Source organism: Salminus brasiliensis, chromosome 7 (genome assembly GCF_030463535.1).
Source record: "Salminus brasiliensis chromosome 7, fSalBra1.hap2, whole genome shotgun sequence".
NCBI lineage: Eukaryota > Metazoa > Chordata > Actinopteri > Characiformes > Bryconidae > Salminus > Salminus brasiliensis.
The window spans coordinates 14,512,847-14,532,533 of NC_132884.1; the positions used below are offsets into that span (position 1 = coordinate 14,512,847).

The 19,687-nt window shown below is 40.2% G+C and overlaps 1 protein-coding gene across 15 annotated transcripts in view; it reads left to right on the forward strand.

The window, feature by feature from the left end:
* Positions 1-19,687, forward strand: part of ptprfa (protein tyrosine phosphatase receptor type Fa) — a 288,662-nt gene that overhangs the window by 174,807 nt on the left and 94,168 nt on the right. For all 15 annotated transcript variants that reach the window (XM_072683950.1, XM_072683949.1, XM_072683951.1 and 12 more), the window contains 2 exons: positions 13,757-14,026; positions 18,541-19,122. In XM_072683950.1, the coding sequence (XP_072540051.1) occupies positions 13,757-14,026; positions 18,541-19,122 (852 nt within the window). The remainder of the gene's footprint in view (positions 1-13,756; positions 14,027-18,540; positions 19,123-19,687) is intronic.

Here is a 19,687-nt window from a genome sequence, read left to right on the forward strand (position 1 = left end):
TTTCTGTAATTGCAAAAGATAAAAGATGAAAAATAAATGTTCCTCAGAACATTTAAAAAGAAACAAGTTGTCCCCAAACTTCCGCTGGGCAGTGTATCTTTACTTTACCATTGTCCAACAATTGAGGGTCTATGTTATTCTGTCTGTCTTATGTCTGTGTTTTTGTCAAAGTGACCTCAGCTGTGATCTCCTGCAGTGCTCCCCAACACTCAGCTTACTGTGTTTGTTCTTGTGTGAACTTGTCTAACATCCTCTCTCTACAGGTGTGTAACACTGAAACATCGTTATTTTGATGCACACTCAACTCTCATGGCTGATCTTAGTGTGTGGGCTGCAATGCGTTTGTGAGTGTGTGTGTGGGGGCGGTCGTGCCTCTCTTCTCCTCGGTGTGTTTCCTCTCTTTCTCTCTATTCTCTTTGCACTACACTTTCTTTTTTTCTCATCTTTGTGCACAGGTGTCTTTCTGTCTGTCTGTCTGCCTGTCTGTCTGTCTGTCTGTCTGTGTACACTACTGTTCAAAGGTTTGGAATCACTGTCCAAAAATAATGAACAGAGCTATGGAGGATTCTAAAATGGAAAATGTACATTATTTATAATTATGAATAAATCAATATAAATTTGAGAGTGTAAGCAAAACAGCTCAAGAGAAACTTACTGACTATACTCAATTGTTCACAGTGGTGTTGAAAGGAAGGGCTGAAGAGTTTATGCAGTATCACTTTACTTAGATAGTCCAACATAAATACCTCATAGATGCTCACCTTCAACTGAATATGCATGAAAGGCAACTACACTCTAAGCTGAATGTAAAGGGTTGTCTATTGAATGTAACCCTAACCGTAACCTTACCCTTGAATCAACCCTGAATCCTAACCCCAACTTTACTCTTAATTCAACCCTAAATCCTAACCCTAACCTTGCCCTTGAATCAACCCTAAATCATAACTCTACCCCTAACCTTACCCTTAATTCTACCCTGAATCCTAGCCCTAACCCTATCCTAAGTATTGTTTCTACTTGTTAGGTCCTTCTAATCCCAAATAGGAGAAATATAAAATACACACCAAGCAAAAGTCCGCATCTCAGGAGGTTAAATCTAAACTAAGATTAAAATCTAAGGTTCGGGTTAGGATTTATGGTTACATTCAAGAGACAATCATTTACATTCAGCTTAGAGTTCACTTGCGTTTAAGAGACATTCAGATGAACGATAGTTGGATGACAGATGGACATGAATAAGGCATCTACAATGAACCATCCAATTAAAGCGTTACCATTTATTTTCCCAAAGCATACATAGAATGGTTATGAATTCACTGCCTGATGTGTGAGACACAGTTTTATGGTAGTTTGGAGAATGTAAAAGTGTTTTAAATATACAATCATAGTGACAGAGGTACAAGCAGGACATAATTAGGTGTTTTTTTTGTTTTTAGGCTTACCACAGTTTCTCCATCATTGATATTACATATCGTCATGCTTAATATATCTCACCAAAGCAGCAACTCTAAAGGAGAGGGGGAAAAAACTTATCTATAATTTTCAATTTAAAAAAGATTTTCTATTGGTCCATTTATCATTACATTTTGACACAATGTAAATAAAAATGTTAAGATTCAAAGTGAAAATAGAGCTATGTATTCAATAAAACTCATAGGTTCAGCCTAGGTTCACTGGTAAAATGGCTATAAATGCCATTTCTGAGTTTTAGGCATCTCTATGTACATTTGGTTATTAGAAATTTCTTTTTTTCAAAAAACACATTAAAACATTAGGATAAATACCAATCTCTTCAAGGAGACCAAGCATTTACCAAGCACATACAATTACCTACAGTACCTAGTTGATCAGATCAGTCCTGTATTAAAATTAGTCAGGTGAGCTGCTGGTGGAACTGCACAAATCCATACAGTGGCTGAAGTTCACAGAGAAGTCCAAGCCAAGCCAATAGTTCTTCTACACAGCATATCAGTACCTTTACTGACCACTAACACCTTCTGAATACAGTATTTGTAGTCTAGAAACTTGTTTTTTTGCTAAAATGAATAGTTTTAAGCCATTATTTTGGCTGCCTAAGACATTGGCACAATAGTGTATACATGGTATGCCTATAGTTTATAATATTTTCTGTAAATCTACACTGAGTAAATTATTCTGTGTACAGTAACAATGTTTTGAACAGTAGTGTATGTGAGTGTAGAACTTTTCTGCAACCACAGGGTATACCGGGGCATATACAGACATTGTATATGGGATTTTCCATTCCACAAATGCTTATCCTGGTGCATAAAACACCCCGTGAGCGTGATCACACATTCACTCTCATCCCCATGTGCCTTACCATGGTGAACCGCACGCGGCCACCATGACGGTTCCTACCTCCACAGTGCATATGTCATTGCTTATGCTAATAATGTGTGTTTGTGCCTTGTGTTCTGTGATCTGTGTGTGTATGTGGTTTTTCTGTGTGTGTGAACGAAGGATGTCGAAGATCAAGTATAATCTCAGGAAATCTAGACTGGCTTTTGTAGTCAGACAGGATTAGGAAACTGTCTAAATAGCAATACATATATCAATTCATACAAATTATATTCAGATTAGGATGGAATTAGAGGGACGTAGGCGAGACTAAGATCTATGTGTGTATGTGAGGAAGTTTAGTTATTTGTAAGCCTTGTCGTATTTAAGTATGTTTATGTTGATAGTGTTCATATTTAGGGCTTGTGTCTGTGTGTGTGAGACGGTAGGGATGTTCTAGTTATTGTTTAAATAAATCTTTTTTGTTTAAGATAATCTCTATCTGCCAAATCTGTATTGTACACTTGAGCATAACAAAGCATGCTTTGGATTGTTATCTTGTTGTGCAATGACCCCCCCCCCCAAAAAAAAAGTATATATATATATATATATAGTTTGTAGTCTTTTGTGGCATTATCATACTGCCTTCTGCAGCTTCCAAAAATGTCAAATTTAAACTTTAAAAAAAAAAATCAAAAAAACATAAAACCCTTCTCCACACCCAGGTGTCCATTTTCAGTGTTCGGATGCAAATGTTCTTCTTTGTCTGTGTTCTGTTCTCAGTAAGAGCTCCTTGATCAGCTCTCGTTCTTTCAGACCCACAGTGCTGAGTCGCCTTTTCTCAGGTGAAGAATGAACGGAAGCACCTGTGGTGTGTTTGAGATCTGAAGTGAGAGTAGAGCTTCATTTTCTCCCTTCTTTTCAGAGGAACGCTTTTAGTGCTGTGCAACTGATTTGGCTAGTTTTAGTCATAGAAGGTACTTACTGGACCTTCAGACTTTTCAGTATGGTCCAAACCAAAATAGCAGACAAAAAAACTAATTTGCTCCAATCAAAAGAGTTGGTCTTGCACTGGATCAGACTGAACCATGGTTCTGTTTGTTAGCAGTGTAAAAACACTTTTTAGGTGGTTCAGACTTTCAGACCAATTACAGGAAGTTGAGGCAGGCTATCATCACTCATTAAAACTAATAGAAGGAACAGAAATGGAAAAGTAAAAGTAAAGTAAAAAAGTAAAAAAAAAATAAACTGCAGGAGTGCATATGGATAATTATATTGGTCAGCGAGGATTTTGCTTCCTGCAGGTGTCTGAAGTTGTTGCTGCTAGTAGTATTGCCATATTAGAGGTATAATTCTGTTCATTCATTTTGTGAAAGGCTGCCCCCCCTATAAACCAGTAAAGGTCAAGTATAGGAGGACAGTCTACACAGTGGATAACAACGGGATGTAGGAAGGGTTCAAGTTTTTGAGTGCACTCACTAAACTGCAGTGCGAAACCAAAACTAACTGGAGCACATGTACACAATGTAACACATGAACATGAACCTTGGTTCAGACCTTTTTTCTGTCCTTTCAGGTGTGAAAATGCCCTAAAGAGACCGTAATTCATTATCATTACTCAATAATAAGCGGTTACTGATTAAAATGGCACTCTAAATGTGATCACACACTCTCAGACAGAACCCGTACTCAGCCAACATCTCAGTCACCCTGTTCTGTCTGTTATGTAGTGATAGAAAACACAGAACTGATTGAGAAGCTGAGCAGCAACTCTCCAGAGATTTGACAGATAGAGACACTACAGATTTGGTCTTACAAAGTCTTACAAGCCTTAAGTCTTAAATGAGAATGTGTGTGTGTGTGTGTGTGTATGTGCACGCATATGTGCGAGTGTTTTACCTGTGTATCCTCATGTTCTTGTCGCTCATGTATGGATAAGCAGAATATTTGCCTGTTTCACTCTCTCTGTTTCTCCTTGTTTTCTTGCTTTTCTTCCTACTCCTTGCTCTTCTTCTCCTCCTTGTATTCTCTCTCTCTCTCCCTCTCTCTGTCTCTTTCTCCCTTCCCTCCATCTCCATCGCACCCCGCCATCCAAATATCACTCCACTCCCCACTCTCAGACCAGCGGGAAGGTGGGTTCTTTTCTTTTTCTCTCTCTTTTTCTCTTTCTTCATGGAGGGCCTGAGGACCAGAGCCACAGCATTGTTTTGCTCCCAGCTCCAGACTTTCTGGGGCTTTTTGCCCCTCCTGAAATTGCCACCAAGTCTTCTTCTTTCTGCCCCTGTGTTGTACTGCTTGCTTTCCTGTTCTCCCATGTTCTGCAAAATCTCTGCATGCTGTACTTTGCTTCAGTTGTCTCCATGCTTTGCCTGCTTCTTCAGTGCGGTGTCAGTGTGTGTGTGTGTGTGTGTGTGTGTACTGGATGCATTGTCTCTTTAACGTCTTCATCCATCTGTTAAAGGCATGAAATGTACATCCTGTCTGTGGTGTTCTTTTTCTTGGGTTATGACAATGGGATTTATTTTGCTGCTAACCTGAAATTGTGGCCCCTTCTTGGCCTCTATTTTAAAATAAATCCATAGAAGCGCTCTAGTGACTGACTGACTGACGTTTACTACGTGGGAGGGTGTATCTTGCACATTTTTAGCGAAAAGGTTTCTCAATAGTAGGATAGTACAAGTAACTGTAGTGAGACCCTGTGTCATTACAAAGCTTTTTGACCCTCAAGGTCAAACAGGCTACACTGGAATTCAGCTTTAGCTCAGCAACTAAGAGCTGTTTGCGGACGACTCCAAATTCCTGTGCGTGTATTTGTCCTCCCTCTCCAGCTCAGAGCGTTTCAGGAGGGTTAGTGCTGTTATCCTGCGGGTAACAGCCAGAGAGCCTTTTCAGTTCGGGAGTATTTAAGCTGGATAAAGCAGCTTTGATTGTTTATTTTGGAAGGAGACATTTCAGCTCTGGCTCCAGCTTTGCTATGGAGAACAATCCAGAGATGAGTGAGGAGAGGCCGGCTCTCTCCGTGCTTGTTTTACTTGAAGGAAAAATATATTGAAAACAGGTTTACACAATATTCCAGTTTACTGCAAATGGAATTAATTATATAGTTAATAAAACACAGTTAAAATGACACAATATTTCTTCTCAGTTTTTGAAAAATACACATGCACTCTGAATGCTTAAATGATTCTTCAAAGCTTTCAGAGTCTTAAAAACTTCTTTTAAGGACTGTATAGAACTGTTGTTATTAATAGAATGTCAATAATAATACAGTCTACAGTCTGTACCAGCATTGGTGGTACTGGTGAGCTTGGGTGGTGCAACTGTCTATACGTTTGAATCCCGGGATGCTAGCACATGCTAGCAGCATTTTAAACTTCTTATTCGATAGTATTCTACTGGCAACTTGGCTGCCAGATGTGTTGTCATTTTTACATGATTTCTACTGTTAAATGTTAATACTGTTAATATGCAGACATTTTTTATAGACAATACAATGTAACACAGTGTCAGAAATCACATACACAATTAAACTGTAGATTATTCACCTTATGATGATTTAGTTGGTGGGCTACATTAGCGTCATAGCTCCGGTATGAAACTGATGGAGCAAATTTCAGACACCAGCCGTCTCTTAGCCAATCAACTACATTGAGTTTAAACTGTAAAAATTAAGATTTTGAGATGCCCTTAATTTCTATCCATAATTTTACACCTTGGCGGTTTTATAACTTAACACACATACATCTTTTACATCTCGCTTCTCTCCAGCACAAGCAGAGTCATAGGACGAATCAAGGCTTGTTTTGCTCTGCTAGTTGAGGAATGACTTTCCAATCGATGCTACTTTTAGAGAGAAGGCCAATCAGTAGTTTCATTTGTATTGATCAGGCCAGAGCCAGAATTGGATTCCTCACAGCACCCTGTACATTAATGGATAGTTTTGTTTTGTTTATTTATTTATTTGTCTATTTATTTGTTCATTGGTCACAGGAGCATGCTCTCTCTGTTGGTTGTGGCTTGACGTTGCTCCGATACCTGCTTGCACTGCTGCCCGACATACTTGAGGAAGAGTGTATGTGGTTGCGTGTGCATGACTGATGTTGTACATTTCCTGGATGGAAAATGTCTTAACCATGTTGGAAAACCAGACAGACTTAACACTCCTTGTCAGGACTACAAAAGAAAATGTATGTACAATGTATGTATAAACAATTTTTGGTTACTGGGATTAAGGTTCAGGGCTAAGCTTAGAAATGTTTTACTACAAATTGGAACTGTCATAGAATTGTATGCAAAAGTCTGGGCACGCCTAGGCAGATTACATATTTGGTGGATTTTTGTTTTTTGAAGTGAAAAGAGGTGAACACAACCTCTGCAGCTAAAATTAAATGTTTAAAATTAAACATGACTGATCTTGGGAGCAACAGTTCCCAAAAATTCCACTGTCCAAAATGTCATTAAGAACTGATAGTTAAGGGGAACTGTGGAAGGCAAGACCACATCTGAACCACCAAGAAAATTCTCAGCTAGGACTGCTGGCCAGACTATCACAATTAGAAGCGTTCTGCAAGAAAGTTCGGGTGAAATTTCTTAAAAAGGAAAAGGGACTTGATTCACCATGATCACAGGATCGCTGGTTTGAATTCCAGTCATCCCAGTGGGGAGGATTACGGACGGATTGGCTAATTCAGGCAGTCCAAATTGGGGAGAAAAGGGGAGAAAATCAAATCAAATTTATTTTTGTAAAAAAAGAAAAAAGACTTCTATCTGGCCACAAATAGCATTTGCCAAAGGGGGCCATTACTAACTACAGACCTACAGACAAACTTTTACACATGCCGCAATTATTGTTTTATTTTTTTCTATTTTGTTGGATACCCCTGTGTAATGCATATTTTTTCATCATTATTATTGTTTTAATTTGGTCACCGATGCATTTGAATCAGATGTTTTTGCGATGATTAGCACACATTCAACCAGGCATGTCCAAACTTTTGACTGGTACTGGAAGTGTATAATACACTTGCCACATTCTGTTACAAATAGATCTATAATCTATGAATAAGGACCTATGTATAAACCCGTGTCCTGACAAGGTGTGAAAATAAGTGTGTGTGATCCTCTGCCATATTTATGGTCCACGTCTGCTTCCAGCTTCACGGTTTTGAGCCCTTTAGCCTTCTGCATCATCATCTTCCTCTCCAGTCGCTCTCCTTATCTCCCCTTCTCTCTTTCTCTCCTTGCCTCTTTGGTGTGTGTGAGTGTTTGTCTGCATTTCTGTCAGCTCACTTCACACACACACTGCTAACTGTACCAGAGCTCATGAAAAACGGGATCAGTGACTAGTGGCGGGTCTGGCCACGTCCTAACCACCAACAACGCTGCTGCTGCTGTTGCTGCTGCCGGGGATCATAAGCAGCCCTCTCACACTCTTATAACTCCAACTGATTTGAACTGAATCGACCTATTCCTGCTCTGCACTCAAGTCGACAAGCTTTACAGAACATTGGCCAAATGCTATTCAACCCATTCATCAATGCAAGACACTGCAACACGCATTCATGTCAAATGATGTTTATTTAGTGTGCAGGAGAGAGAGGTTACTCTAGTACAGACCTGATTCATTTTTTTTTTTTTTGTAAATTATTCACAGTGGATCGATACAAGGTTTGTTTAAAGTGGCTGCAAAATGTTTAGTTGGCACTTTTAAAAGCTGTGCCACCTGGACTGTTGGGCCACAGTTTAGGGGTGTCAAACTCATTTTAGGTAATGGGCGTATTTCACGCAATGCTTGTGCTGAGTGGGCCAGACTAATCTTGGAAATCTCAACCCTTTTGGAAAACAGCTTGCTAATGAAGACCTCCAGCCTTTATAATGCAGGATTACGAATCATTAGCACATTTTGACAGTCTGACATATGCTGGTGGAACAGTAACTGAATGAGAAATGACAGCCAGGCCACTGACTAACTAACTAACTTTCAGCAGCCAGTCGAGCCTCTGTCAGAGCAGCACTGTTAATACAAAGCATGAGAAGCATTTCAAAGCCTTTCCTTCTAGTTGCATCGTGTATGACTATGCATGTGACAAATACACTTTCATTCGATTTGATACCGTGCCAATAAGCATTCTCATGAACAGTGCAGGTTTCCTGCACATCCTGGAAAACCAGGACGGGAATTAAAGAAACCATGGGAATTAATGTAAACTTGCCTGGAAACATTTCTACCCTTTCCAAGTACTGGAAAAGTGAGAAGTTGCTCCATTAAGCCACAGAAATTGCATGAGGTGTCACATATGGACAGGTGTATGGAGTTCTGTAGCCCACCAGCTTCTTGCAACGTGTTACGTTCACGTCATTTATGATTGATTGAGGAACAGTTTGTGTGAGGGTGTGTCTGTTTCAATCAGTAGTTAATGCTGTTGCGTATGAAAGTCTTAGAAACTGTCCTGGAAAACAGTTAGAAACCCTGACTGTCTCATTGTGAGTGACACCACAAGGTTTTACTGGGCTCTGAGAGGTTTTACTGGGCTCCGCAAGGTTTTACTGGGCCACTGCAGGGTTTTACTGGGCTCCACCTGGGCTCCGTTATAAGTGACGAGACCGGCCACTGGTTGAAATATGAATGAAGTTCTCGTAATTCATTAACTTTGACATCTGTTTAAGGATAAAGAGCCAAACAGCTTACTGGTTATACTGCAAGTGGAGGAGGGTCATCCAGGGGAAAGCCCCTAGATGTAGCCAGAAAAAGCATTGTTAAGTGAAATACTACAAACTATTCATGAGTTTTCTGAAATAGTTTTTATCAGTGATGTAAAATCTGAAATCGAAATGTATTTGACCTTCACTTTTGAACCTGTTTTTTATGCTCAGCGGCATTGCAAGGATGGGCACCAAGCAAACAGACTTGCCTATAAGGCTCCACTCAGTTGATTTGGTCGCTTACTTCTGTGAAGTACAGCAATCGGATTGCTATAATAGTAACATATCAGTAAGAAATACTAAGGCTGACGTTTCTACGACTGACTGATTCATTTCACACTCTTAGGAACATAATCAGTGATCGAACATACTGGAATAGCAATCTTTGACTAAACATGTGGGTTTTTCTCATTGAAAAAAGTCCCGCATCCTAACTGATATGAAGATTTTGATTGGTTCTGACAATGAGTTTGACTCAGTCTGTTCTGATATCTGAACTCGATCAAAAAGTGGCAGGGCATGGATTCTAAATTCACTTGGTGTGCTGGGCTCGAACCTTATTCAGACCAGTCTATGTTTCACACCCCTGCAGCAGCTAGAAAGGCAGGGGGAAATTCTGCACTGTTCATGAAAACAAGGCAAGGTGGAAACTGCAAATACAGGATTTGCCATGTGATACATTACAAAAACAAACAAAACATCTGAAATGACTCATTCTAAATGTAGGTATTTTGTGAGACTCACTCTCATTAGGTCAAATTGCTTTTTCTTTTTTTTTACCAGTGTTCTGTAAAGCTTATTCAGCCTCGCAGCAGTAGCTAGAAAATAAGCTGTATGTGGGCGGAGCATGGATCGGTCAGTTAAACTCATCTTAGTGTTGACCATCCTCCATGTCCATGCTGTCCATAGGTAACATCTTTCTCTCTGTGTTCTAACGACTAATGTGGACTAACATGATCTCTCCTACTCGCCGGCTAGCACGCTGTTTTCTACAGGCTGTGCTTTTATCTGTCTAACACACTGACTCAGTAACTCCATCTGTGTTTTGCTATGACTCTGAGGGCCTGCCAGTTGCCGGCTGCAACCTCCACGTCAAAACAAAGCAAAGCAACTCTGACCAGATATGAGTCAAAGTTTCTGTCTAATGGATAAAATAATAGTATAATAATAATCAGATAGTCATAGCAGTCAAAAGTCTGGACCATGTAGCCTTATAAAAGGATTTTGATCTCTATTTTTACTTTTCTCCACATTTATTAAGGATCACTCCCCCTTACCTTCTTTTAGCTTTATACACTGTTGGTATTTTCTCATGGAGCTTTTTGGGAGCCACCTAAAGGCTTTTCTTACCGGTTTGAAGAAGTTTTGTCAAATAAAAATCATCAATTGCAATAAACTTTAGTTGCAGTTTAGTTTTTACTGCTATTGGGTATTTAAACCAAGCAATTTACATTAAAATGTGTTTTAAGATGTAAACAAATCTATCAGGTTTGTCTACATTTTAAATTGATACTATATTAACAGTAAAATGGGCAAACTGCTAAAAAAAATAAGCCAGCATGGGCAGGGAAAAAAAGAGAGAAGCAAAGCTTGTATTTAGAAAGGAACTAATGTGTTTATTTGGTTATGAGACATACAGGGTACTGCTTAATCTCTTGCAGCAGCTGAAACTTCCTGACAGAGTGATATTTAACAGCCCAATTTTCTCTTTCTGAATGCAAATAGTTTTTTTTTTTTTGTACCTTTTTCCTATTGTGCACGACCAGGTGCATTAGATAAGGTGCCGCAGTGTCTCGGGCTGCTGTGCTATCTAACGCTTCCCTCAGGGACAGAAAGGCGGCTTCCGTCTCCTCATATCCAGAGTGGCATTCGAGTCACATAAACACGGAAAATTCATAATCACCTCCCTGCCCGATCTCTCTGAAACCTGGCCTGCTCATTCGCTATCAGTGTTACGTGTAGCTGGCTCAGGGCCTCGCTGTTGCAGCTCATATACACACATTCCCCCCTGCATTCTGATAGAAAGGCTTGCACGTATGTGTAACTTTCCTTCCGAAGCGAAATTGCTCAGTATCTTTATTTAAATGGTTCCATGTGATACACTTGAAGGGTAAGTGCATTGTGCCATGAGCCTCCTCAGCCTGCTCTAACACTTTCCATCTAGCATTGTCTGGTTGGGGTAGCATGTCATTTTATTTGTGGTTATTCTCCAAAAAAAAGGAAGCAACAGATCCCTTCAAACAGATCCAAAACAATATGTGTGTCTTCTTCAGACCTGCTGGAAAAGCATCCCAGGTGGTTCCTCATGAATCTGCCTGAAAGAATGCTAGAAGTGTCTAAAGCTGCATCAAGCCGAAAGGGGCTTCTTTAAACAAGTCAGATATAGAAGGTTTAAATTTAACACTTTCTTGGTCACCGCATCATCCCATGTGTGTCTTGTCTTGGGTTTGATGTCTCCAATAGTATTCTGAAATGTTGACAACAGTTAAAGGAAAGAACTTTTTCTGTAAGTAGCCAAATATTGTCCAAACACTTCACTGCTAAGGAAAGAGTGCCAGTTACATTCATTTGCCAGTGAACTGCCCCTTCCGAGCAGACCTAGACGACACATCTGTAGGGCCTTTTGTATTAAACTCTGTGTCCATGCCCATGTGAGGTCGACAAGTCTGCAAACACACGCACAACTGCAACAGTCCACGGAATTCATAGATTTCAGGTGGCTGTTTTGCTATGATTTAAAATCACAAGGAGAAGTGGGAGAGCGGGCAGTTTGGCAAATATTTTAAAAACTCCACAAATTGATGGTGTGCATCGGGACTCTTGTGGGAAAATGAAAGGACGAAGACGGCTCTGCTTCGGGCTTCACGTTAACTGCTGCAGAGCACAAGACAGTTAGAACATATGGTATTGTGCTAGCTTTTGTAAGCAATGGACCACTGCCTTTAATCTAGTTTAGAAACAGCCAGAACATTTATTTTGTCTTTAAACCCGAGCTGGCCCTCTTAGAGCTCGGCAGGTTTCTTGTTTGGGCATGAAATTTCGTACTGCGCAAAAAGACCCTGAGCGGTTCATTATTTCCATCCTACTACCTTAAGGACCCTCGAAAAGCAAAGAGACAGAACTTACATAAAGGGATGAATTAGATCTTTTTGTACTACTGACTGCAGGGCACTTAAACTGAAATCCTGGAGGGCTGAAACCTAGCGCTGTAATGTTTTTGCTGCTCCAGCTTGATTCAGCTTACTCATCTAGCGATGTAAGAATGCGCTTTACTATTAGAAAGACCACTAGAAGGATAGGTAAACTGCCTCTCAGGGTTTTTGTAAGGAAAAAAGGCAACTTCAGCCAAAATAGCACTTAAACCCAACAGAGCAAGAAAATGCTCACAATTTTCTCTCTATACTCAGTGGACAGTTAATTTTAGAATTGGAAGGACAGAACCCCCTAGCCTGTCCTTTCAATTCACTTCACACTGTATGAGTTGCCACCACCTTGTTAATTTGACACACTATATACACTCTTTAAAATAAAGGTGCTACAAAGGGTTCTTTAAGTGATGTTATAGTATAACTATTTTATGTTCTATACAGAAATTGTTCTTTTATACTATTGCTTTATAACTCTTTATAATACCCTAATTTTTAAGAGTGTAGGTGTATTACATCCATTTTTTGCTGTGCAATAAATCACCCCACCACCCAATCTGTCATTGGTCAGTTTTGACCAGGTATTATAATTATATAATTCTAATTATTTAAGAGGTGGACCATACTCAGCACAGCAAGGACACTAACAACTGACAACTAATAAGTGCTAGAGGATGGCTACTACTAGTTTTTTGGGGGGGTGGTGGTGGTGCTGTCTAGCAGTCTATTGAACCTTAAAATATATGATATCATACGTCGCTGGCTTGAGGCTCTTAGAAAAGTATTACATTCGTGACAGTGTAGTTAAGGCAGTTTGACTCCGCATAGGGGTAGCATGCATTTTTCATGCACTGAGAGTGCAGTAGAGTTTATTTAGATACAGCATGGAAGCACTGGAAGCACTTCAGAGGAACTCAAGTGAGATAACAATAGAAATCCACTCAGCAAAATCCATACCTGCAGACGCACAGCAGGGGAGGGTCCCAATGCGTTTACTGCAGAACAGCTCATTTTATATTATCACACAGTCCATTGAGCATTACTGCTTATGACACATTTTTATCCCTGGCTTTTTAATTTGCATGTTCACAGTCATTAGTGAGTTTTTTTAGAGGCACCATCTAATGGGATAAAGTCTTGACAAATTGGACCATTAAGTGCTGTGCCAGTTGCCGAGAAGACAAACAACAAACGCCCACAAAGACAAAACTTCAGTGACTATCCGTAGCTTGATCCGGTTCCAGCAGACCCTATACTGCTATGATGCAGTTCTTAATTCCCTGTGGTTATGATTGTTATTCTCATATACATTAGGTTTACAATGAATTACATTAATTACATTTGAAATAAAAATAAATAAATAAATAAATAAATAAATAAAAACATAATCGAATCCACTTCCTAATAAAGTTTCCTACATTTTCCATGTTTCAAAGAGCTTCGAGCTAGAAATAATATAGATGTAGAGCATGATGTTGATACTATGGCTTCTAAAAAATGGCCTGGTTCTGTAGAGACTTTGTAAACAGAGCTATGACTTGCCAGGTATGTGCTTCCTATGTCCTGTGTCTGCTTCCTGTTTTTAACGCTCTCTTGTGGTCCTTCAACAGTCCGGCGCGTTCCACCGCGCTTCTCTATCCCCCCCACCAACCATGAGGTGATGCCAGGGGGCAGTTTAAACCTCACCTGCGTGGCGGTGGGTGCCCCCATGCCCTATGTGAAGTGGATGACTGGGGATGTGGAGCTAACGAAGGAGGAGGAGATGCCCATTGGACGAAACGTTCTGGAACTGACCAACATCCGTCAGTCGGCTAATTACACCTGCGTAGCCATTTCCTCTCTGGGCATGATTGAGACCACCGCTCAGATCACTGTAAAAGGTAAGACAAGGCAATATCCCTGTAGCTCTACTGGTACAGTATGGTGCGAACACCGTCATACGTCATAAATAAACTCTTCTATACAATAAAATATAAGATATTACTCAATAAACAATCTTAATAAACATTCACTTGTGCTGGAGTATGAAATACTAGTTTATAAGCAACCTTCATAAACACTTATAAATGCTAGAATGATAGATAAGTCCATACACAACCTTAATAAACACTCCTACACAGTAAATTAGGATATATTAGTCCATATACAACCTTAATAAACACTCATATATGCTCAAATATAATACATTAGTCAGTAGACAACCTATTATTCCATAAACAACCTTAATAAGCACTCCTATATGCTAAAGTGGGAGAGATTAATCCATAATCAACCTTAATTAGCACCCCTATACTCTAAATTAACACTAATTTAAACAACCTTAATAAACATTTCTACACACTGAATTGAATATATTAGTCTGTAGACAACCACAATAAACTATCCTATACACTAGATTATGATATATTAGTCCATAAACAACCTCAATAAACACTCATATATGCTAAAATAAGATATTGGTCCATACACAACCTTAATAAACACTAATATTCAGTAGAATATAAGATATCAGTTCATACACAACCTCCTGAAATACTCATAAACTATAACCAGTCCATAAACAACCTTAATATACTATGTACTACAATGGAGGATAGACGTAACCCCTTCAATACACTAGATTAGTCTATAAGCAGTGACATTAAACATTTCCACATTCCACATTTAAACATTCATTTACTTAGGGAACAGGGAATATTGGTGTTAAAATGGTGGCTTGGTTCTAAAAAGCAAGTTTCCACGTTCCAGCTTCTTTATCTTCTTAGCTTCAGTGCAGAACTAAAGAAGCAACTGTCTACAGTTGGGGTAAAACTGTGTAAATACGATTTTCCGCAAAGTTGTTTAGTCCAGACAGGTTTTTTTTTCTTTCTGTAACATCCATACTGACTTCATTTACTCTGAGAAATTGATTTATTGAGAAAGGTCCAAGAGAAGAGATCAGGTTTTAGACAGATCCATGGCACAGTGAACGTGACGTCTGGTTAGCTCTGCGCTCTTTCACCTCTGATGATCTCAATAGACACTCTGATCTGCTCCAAAAGCTCTGATGTTGTTCTCGTCACTCCGTAAGCCCTCGAATCCTATCTGCTGAAGGAGGTCTCGTTAATAATGAAGGCGGGATTATTCCCGCAGCCCCTGCCACACACTGCCTGCAATCAGCTCATCAATCTTTCATCAGTTGAAATGTGATGAAGAACTCCCTGCCTCCTTCTCACTGCCACCGCAGAGCTGTTATTTCTTTTGTTTTATTCACCCAACCCGAAATGAGGGAACGACCCACAGCAAACTCCACGAGACGAATTGAACGCTAATTCCGGCGCTGTTTCTCGACAAGGACATGTTCAACTCCATCGCTTCATTTATTGCATTGTATATGAAGTGTTACAGGAATCGCTGTGTTTTAAGTTTTGTTGTGTTTGTGTCTGAGCTTTAAGTAACTGATCAGTCTGTGAAATAGAGAGAGAGAGTGCATTCTCTGAGGTATCAGACACAGATGACTGGAGCACACTGGATTGGAGGCTGCTTATCACTTCCAATCTTACTCTCATAATTATCTTAACCCTGGATTATTAAGTGGATCAATTTCGGATACAGAGTCTTAAAGGTTTAATCAGTGCTGTCTGTGCTTCTTGGCTAGACGATGGAGAAAAAGTGTGCAGTTAAGTCTTCATCTGCCATCCTTACGTTATTTAAAGCCTTTGTGATTTTAATAAATGACATAAGGGTTCAAATAGTTTTAGTTTGCAGTTGTTTATAAGAGGATATTCCTTATTGTAGCAGTGTGGTTGTATTTGTTTGTAGAGTAATAGCTTCCATTCTAGTGTATATGATATCATTTCTTTTTACAATTATTTATAAAAATGATAGAAATGTAAATAGAAATTTCTAAAAAATAGAAATGCCTGTGAAGGTTTCCTGTGAGGAAATCGGTAGGACACCCTCACATTTATTTATTATTTCTTAAAATGCATAGAATTACAATCAGCTGCAGAAAGCCTCTCTTATTGAAACCTCAGACAAACCTGAGTGGGATCACCATGGCAGAAAGGGCTGTAGATGTTGTAGATGCAGATGAGTCTGTGAAGGAATTTGAAAAGATCTCAGAACACTTAGAAATCAGCTGTTCCACTGTCCCCAAAATAACGAGCTGCCACCATGACAAGGTCAGGCCATTTTAAGGTTGTTCACATACTAATGTCTCTCATTCTAGTGTACGAATATCTCCATTGTGCATAGGGGTGTGTATGGAGTGCTTTATCTCATTAGCTGAGGTTCTGCTGACTAGATTGTGTTAAATCTGGGTCTTAAATCTGGGGATAGAGCTACAGTATCATTCATAATGCCGCTGCCACAAATGACAAAATGATCCTGCAAGAACACGAAGGCGTTCAAGAGCAAAAAAGAATTAATATAGGACTGAAAACTGAAAAATCTCCCCCAAAACCACAGACTCCTGACTGTGTGTTTAGCCAAGTCCTGCTTTTTGTGACACTAATACAAGAGCCATTGAAGGATTATGGGATTTAGAATTATCTTAACCCAGGATTATTAACTGGATCAATTCCGGATACAGAGTTGCATAAGGAGTTTTAATCACAGCTGTCTTTGGCTTTTGGTTTAAGGATGGGCGATGATGCCAAAATGCAGGAACAAAACAATAGCCTTTTTTGTACAATGATGTTTTATAAATTAATAAATAATCCATCTGAAAATGAACAAAATCATTGGTGAAACATGAAAAAAACAGGCTGATGTCCAATCAGCTACTTGTTACAAAGCGATTAGTGCAGTTATTGTGCCATGGTAATTGTAGTTGACAGGCTTTTTATAATTGGTCCAGAGTTTTTATATGATGCATGCAGTTGTTTAGTGTCATAGCAGTACTGACTGTACCAGTGACATCCTCATTCTGTGGCACAGTTTACGTCAAACAGTGATATCATTGAATTGCCCATCTTTGCTGGGGTTGGAAGACACATGGCGAGAATGGTCTCATGCCATGTTTAACTCTAGCCTGGAAGTGAGGGAATGGGGATTAGGAGTTATAGAGAGTCTTTTAGTAAGTTTAGCCAGGAATTATTTAACATAGTGATAATCCATTCTGCACACAGTTTTTGTATGCACAGAGCTATCGTATATCCCCTCGCTCTCCCCTCTGCTGCCTCTGCCTCACTCAGCCGTTACACTCTTACTATTCACATGAAGCAGAGGGAAACGAACCGGGTTCTGCAGGACTTGGACGCCTTGCGTTTCTCCATAGCACGCGGGGAGACTTAAGCTCCGTAAAGCGGCACAAAGCCGATGCTTTTCGTGTCTTTCTCCAGCCTTTTTTCCACGCCGCTGCCTCGTACTCGCTCAGATCCATTTGGACTCTGACAGCAAGCACAATCACATGCAACACAAAAGTGGTTTAGAGTCATTTTCTGCTGCAATTTTATTACAATGCAGGCACTTTGCTGTTCGCCCGTGGAAACAGAGTGGCCTGGGAGCACCAGTCCATTACACGGAGCCAAAGTGATGACAATAGTGCTGTTTACCATGGAGAAAGACCCTTTTACCGCAGCGTATCTGCATTCTGGTGGTGTCAAACACCAGGTCAATGTCATGCTGCCTCTCTGAGTGATCTTTAGGCAACTGCCGTCAGATATGAGAACACAAGATGTTTTATATGTATAATGAGATTTCACGTTTCGTCGGCTTTGGTTGGATAGTTTCTGATTGGTGGGCCTTTCTCAGTCACTGGTTGGTTATAAGTGGTTGGCCACAGAACATATTCAGCCAAGATTGGCTCAGTCATCAGAAACTAAAATACAGTGGCCACTTGAATGTGTGCCTAATGCTTTATACTGGTTGTAGTGAATGATTTACAGTAAGTAAATTCATTTCTGTGCCTCATGTGCACACTTTATTAGACACACTGTATAGTGCACTATGGTGACTATTGAAGCCAAAATATAGTACACTTTATAGGGATTACAGAGCAAGTAGACTGTTGAATGACAAAGTAGGTTCTCACATTATGACACTTTTTGGTTACTGGCTGATTGTTTGGTCAGTTTGTCTGCAACCGAGTGTGTTTAGCTAGGTACAGTAGATCCAGCATTAGTTCTTGCTAGACGCTTTGGCGTCTAAAAATGCCTCCTTTTGGAAAAGACTGTAGACGGTCATTATAAAGACAGTTATTGTGTCTTTTAGCTTATGCCTGTGTGTACAATGTGCATAATTTGTTTATATAAGATTTATGTTTATTAATAAGCACTTACTGATTTACAGTGCATCCAACAATAAGGGAGCACACAGAAAACTCCAATTCCACAATTTAGGAGTTAAAAGAGTTAAAGGTGACATATAGCAAATATTTGAATGAAAAGGTAATCAAATGTGTGTTTTCCAGCCCTACCTCGGCCCCCCACCTCTTTGATTGTCACGGAAACCACTGCCACCAGCGTGACTTTAACATGGGATTCGGGCAATCCAGAGCCAGTTTCGTATTATGTGATACAATATCGGGCCAAAAACTCGGACAACGGCTTCCAGGAAGTGGACGGAGTGGCGTCCACTCGCTACAGCATCGGAGGCCTCAGCCCGTATTCAGAGTACGAGTTCAGAGTGATGGCGGTGAACAATATCGGACGTGGACCTCCTAGTGGAACTGTAGAGACAAGAACAAGCGAACAGGCACCATCTTCACCGCCACTGAGCGTGCAGGCCCGCATGCTGAGCGCCACCACCATGCTGGTGCAGTGGGAGCCCCCTGAGGAGCCAAACGGCCACATTAGGGGCTATAGAGTGTATTACACATCTGAACTCCACACTCCGCTCAGCACCTGGCACAAACACAACACAGACGACAGCCGCCTCACCACCATCTCAGGCCTGGTGCCAGACATCACCTACAGCCTGAGGGTTCTTGGCTTCACTTCAGTAGGGGACGGGCCGCCTTCGGACGTGCTGCAGGTTAAAACACAGCAAGGAGGTGAGAGAGATGTGTGTGTGTGTATGGGTGAGTGAGAGTTGGTGGATGTGTGTGTTCAGATAAGTGTGGGCTTATTAGACCTTTTCTGTACAAAGAAGATAAGCACAAAGTGTCCTGCTTTGATTGACAGATTTGATTAATTACATCAAGGTAGCTTCATTATGTTTTCTCCTTGTAAGATGCCATTTTCAACAGTGTAAAGTGTGGAACCAACAACAACATGTATAAAACAGATGGGCCATTTTATTAAATATTACTTGTGTATGTATATGTCTTCATTTCCCAAGATATAAGAGTCTTGGGCCACAGTAGGTGGGTTTATTAAGTTCTGGGCCACAGTAGGTGGGTTTATTAAGTTCTAGGCCACAGTAGGTGGGTTTATTAAGTTCTAGGCCACAATAGGTGGGTTAATAAAGTTCTACGCCATGGTAAGTGAGCTGTAAAGTTCTGGCCTCAGTAAGTGGGTTTATTAAGTTCAGGGCCACAGTAGGTGGCTTTATTAAGTTCTGGGCCTCAGTAGGTGGGTTTATTAAGTCATGGGCCACAATACGTGAGCTGTAAAGTT